Source organism: Galeopterus variegatus, unplaced genomic scaffold (genome assembly GCF_000696425.1).
Source record: "Galeopterus variegatus unplaced genomic scaffold, G_variegatus-3.0.2 Scaffold800, whole genome shotgun sequence".
Classification (NCBI taxonomy): Eukaryota; Metazoa; Chordata; class Mammalia; order Dermoptera; family Cynocephalidae; genus Galeopterus; species Galeopterus variegatus.
In genome coordinates this window covers 297,520-301,685 of record NW_007726911.1, presented here as the reverse complement: position 1 = coordinate 301,685, position 4,166 = coordinate 297,520, and the positions used below count along the sequence as shown (strand labels likewise).

Here is a 4,166-nt window from a genome sequence, read left to right as displayed (position 1 = left end):
TATTATGGTATTGTTTGCAGCGCTTCTCTTCAGGCTGGGCGACGAGAAGGGGCAGCAGCGGCGGCAGGCGGCTGCACACCGGTGTCTCTCCCGCTGGAAATTTCTTTCTGCTTTCCTTATCGACTGACTGACTCACCCCCTCCCTTTTTAAGAAGGGTGACCTCTTCTCTGGGACTGGAACAAATATTTTTGTGAGGAGGGGGCGGGTGGCAGCGTCAGGCTTTGCTTCTTCTCCGCTTTCATCTCCCTGTCCTCCTCCCTTGAAGACCGAAAAGCAAACCCCACAACTGCTCCAGCATCCTCCTTCCCTTCCTCCGCCTCTCTTCTCTCCACCTCTCGCAGTTTCGCCCTCTCCGCGGCTAATTATCGCATTATTATGCTTCCCTCCCTGGGGGGTCTCGCCCCTCGCAGGTCGCTCTGGAGCCCCGGCCTCCCCTGGGTGCATTTCTTAAAAATTTTGGAGCCTGGGAGTGAGTTTTCTCCGAGGCGTGTGTGAGAGGCGGCGGGGGTGTTTTCCTGCGCGAGGGGCGGGTGAAGTTCATTGCCCCCACTTTCCCGCGACCTTTTCGGACCCGATTTTGGGTTGGGGGGCAGGCGTTTTCTGGGGGCGGGGGGCGCGGGCGGAGAATGGCCGCGGGGAGGGCTCCCCGGAGCCTCCCAGTCTCTTGATCAAAGCATTCCGCTATTCTGATTTATTGCCTGCTTGGTGAGTTATTTTTTTTCCTCTAAAGGAGACCTGTGTGTTCAGCCATTACTTTGCTCGGCGCTGCTCCCAGGCATCTCCGACCCTCGGTGCTGCGGGGAGCCCCACACTTGGGCTCCTCGCCTCTCGCCCTCGCTCCCCGTCCCCCCTCCCCTCTCTCCGCCCCTTCCCCCTTTTCTTTCTCCTCTCTTTCTTCCCCTCTCTCCCTTCTTTCGGCCGCCGTCTCCCCCGCGCCCTCCTCGGGGCGGAGGGAAGCCGTGAAGGGGGAGGAAGGGCTTGGTGTCAATTTTTTTGTGTGGCCGCGGCCGGAGCCTGTGGCGGGCGGGCGGCGAGCGGGGAGACCCCGGCGCGGCAGAGCCATGGATGGCCCGACGCGGGGCCATGGACTCCGCAAAAAGCGGCGGTCGCGGTCGCAGCGAGACCGGGAGAGGCGCTCCCGGGGCGGGCTAGGGGCCGGCGCGGCCGGCGGTGGCGGGGCCGGCCGGACCCGGGCGCCCTCGCTCGCCTCGTCGTCGGGCTCCGACAAGGAAGACAATGGGAAGCCCCCGTCCACCGCCCCGTCCCGGCCCAGACCCCCGCGGAGGAAGCGGAGAGAGTCCACCTCGGCCGAAGAGGACATCATTGATGGATTTGCCATGACCAGCTTTGTCACTTTTGAAGCGCTGGAGGTAAGGGGGACCCCCCTCCTCCGGTTTCCCCTTATTCACGACCCCACTCGGTTGCGCCCGGCTCCCCTGCCTCCCCCGCCGGCTCGGGGCTGTTTGTCTGTCTGTATAGGCTGAGGTCTTATTGTTGGGGGGAGCTGGGGGCGCGGGCAGACAGGCAGCAGGAGGGAATCGCAAAGCAGTGCCTGGTCTCATTTCTCGTTCTCGCTCGCCTTCCCCCTGCGCCCCCTCCCTGCACCCCCTCTACAGCAGATGGGCAGAAAGAAAGGGGTTCAGGCATCACAACAATGCGCCCCCTCTCCACGGATAGCTCTGCCCCTACTCCTTCCTCCTCTCCCTCCCCAATCATGGCTTCTTGGCTGGTGGAAGTCTCTTTGCTGGGTTTGGGGCGCCCGTGGACGGGTCTCTGTGTGCTTTCTACAGAGCCATATGTCCGTGTGTGTATATAGTATATACCTTTCCTGGGTGTCCTCGGGACCGGAGACTGATGGGGTTTTGTGGTTTCTTTGCTCCCCTCCTCAAAAAAAATTTTTTTTGGTGAAGCTGAGGAAGGGGGCGTTTTCTCTTGGTTGGGAGAAAGAAAGGAGGAGGGGAGAGAAGAGGAAAGGATGAAATATCTCTGTATTCTGTATGCGGCTCTGTTACAGAAAGGGTTAATTATAATATTATCTGTACACATACATATGCACATGTGTGTGTACACGAGCAATTTAGTTAAAGGACAGGAAAAGATATATCACGGGGGACTGGTGGGAGGAAAGAATAAAATCCTAGCTGGTATCGGAAGGGCTTGTTATCAATTGTCCCTTTCCCTTTCCTTTTTTGTGTTTTTTTTTTTTTCTAAGTGATTGGCTTTGTGTGTGTGTTTGAGTGTGTACCTATCTTAATTCCTTGGGCACCTGCAGCATTGATTTCCAAATGCACATTTTCTTGCTGGCTAACAGGCTGCTGGGGTTGGGGGGGTGGAGGGTGGAAGGAGGTAGAGGGGGACTGCCCAGGGGTCAGGGGGAAACTATCTTTGCCTAGATGGATATGATTTGATGCTGGGTTTGGATTGGCCTCTATAAATTTAACCGCCTTCTTTCCTCCCCCTACCTCTCTATCCCCACCCCTAACACACCACCCCTAACACACACACGCACACACACACACACACACACATACACACGACTTTGATATTCTGCAGAGCTGGTCCAGCTTTCTTAAGCACAGAACCAATATATGAGTTCGTTTATAGCCTTTCTTGCACCTGATGTGATGGTTTGATGTTCCTGAAGGAAACTTTTCTTTTTTTTTTTTTTTTCTGTCATTATGGTATTGTTTCAGAAGCTCAGATGCAAGCTTTGTTAATGACAGCTTTAATTTCACATACAGTAATTGTACAGGTTTACATTGCTGGTTCTGTATATGTGTTTGGGTGTCAGGTTTAAAAATTTTAAAAAACGAAGTCTTCCTGTTAGTGTTGTTCTTTTCTGTTTAAACTGCTTTTGGTTGGGTTGATGGTGGTGGATGGTGGCCAGTGGTTTGGGAGGAAGGGAGGGTAGGGTCGTGGTGGTGGTGCTGAAGGTGAACACAGGTTTCAACGTTAGTGATTGAATCAGTTACCCTTTGGTTCTAGAACTGGTTTTATTGGCTAATATTTTGAGTGTTGAGGCTCCCCACTTATTAGGATAATTCTAAACTGTTGCTTTAACTTTGCCAATGTGGGTAGGTACTATAGAGGGTGACCTCTTTCTGTCTCTTTTGCTTTAAAACAGGAATCGAAATGGCAGCATATATCCTAATAGAAAATGCTGCCTAGAATTTGGTTCACCATTGCTATCTGTGGTTGGTTTATGAAAGTACTTGTAAGAGCTGGTTACAAGTGGTTCTGCTTTCTGCATAGTTATCCTGGGCTGCTATTTGGCACCTCTCAGTAAGCAAGAGGGGCCTTCAGATTCCTATGAACATTTTCCAAGGCCAGGTAAGGATAGATGACTTATGCAGTTGTTTTTGATTGTTTATTTTCAATATATAGCTATTTGACTGGGCTCGTGATGTATATATCTATTCATTTGGCTTTTGAGAGAAAATGAGCCCATGCCAGTTTCTTTTGAGCTTGAAATAATTTTAATTTTTAAAGAAGACCAAGTTCAAAATGTACCATTAATACCATTCTTTTTCTTGGTGTAATTATTTTTCTGCAGCTTTTCTAGATTCAAAATCGAGGTTACTTTGGTTAACTGAACAGTATGCTACTTTCATATGTAAATATCATACATATCTTGTGTGGGGATATAAAAGGCCTCACTTTTTAAAAAGTATATTTAAAACTTTATAGAAAAATGTCAACATATACAAAAGTAGACAAAACTGTATAATAAATCCCAATACACAACACCCAAGTTCAACAACTACCAACTCGTATCTTGTTTCTTTTATATTCCGTCTACTCATTTCCCCCTCCCAGATGTGATATGATTTCATCTGTAAATATTTCTGTGTGAATCTCTAAATCATAGTAAACTAACCCTCCCAACCCCCCCAAAACCCCATAGTACCATAATCACCCCTAAATAAATTAACAGTGGTTTCCTAATATTATTAAATATCCTGTTAGTGTTCACATTTTAAGAAGTCCAACTTTTGTAGGAAAGCTGTAAATAAACTTTTCAAAATAAAAACACAATGGGAAGTAAAAATCATCATATACGTCTTGGTTCTTTGGCAAAAGGTAGATATGTTGCCTGCTTGTTATCACATTGTGTCCATGATGGATGGTCAGAACATGTGTGTAGTGATCATTAAAATAAAATTTC

At 49.2% G+C, this 4,166-nt stretch overlaps 1 protein-coding gene across 1 annotated transcript; it reads left to right on the top strand.

The window, feature by feature from the left end:
* Window positions 1-80: 80 nt before the first annotated feature.
* On the top strand, window positions 81-3,563 carry LOC103590319 (autism susceptibility gene 2 protein-like). Its single transcript, XM_008572525.1, has 2 exons — window positions 81-1,371; window positions 3,555-3,563. Exons 1-2 carry the CDS (start codon window positions 1,063-1,065, stop codon window positions 3,561-3,563), a joined length of 318 nt encoding a protein of 105 aa, XP_008570747.1. The 5' UTR covers window positions 81-1,062.
* Window positions 3,564-4,166: the final 603 nt, after the last annotated feature.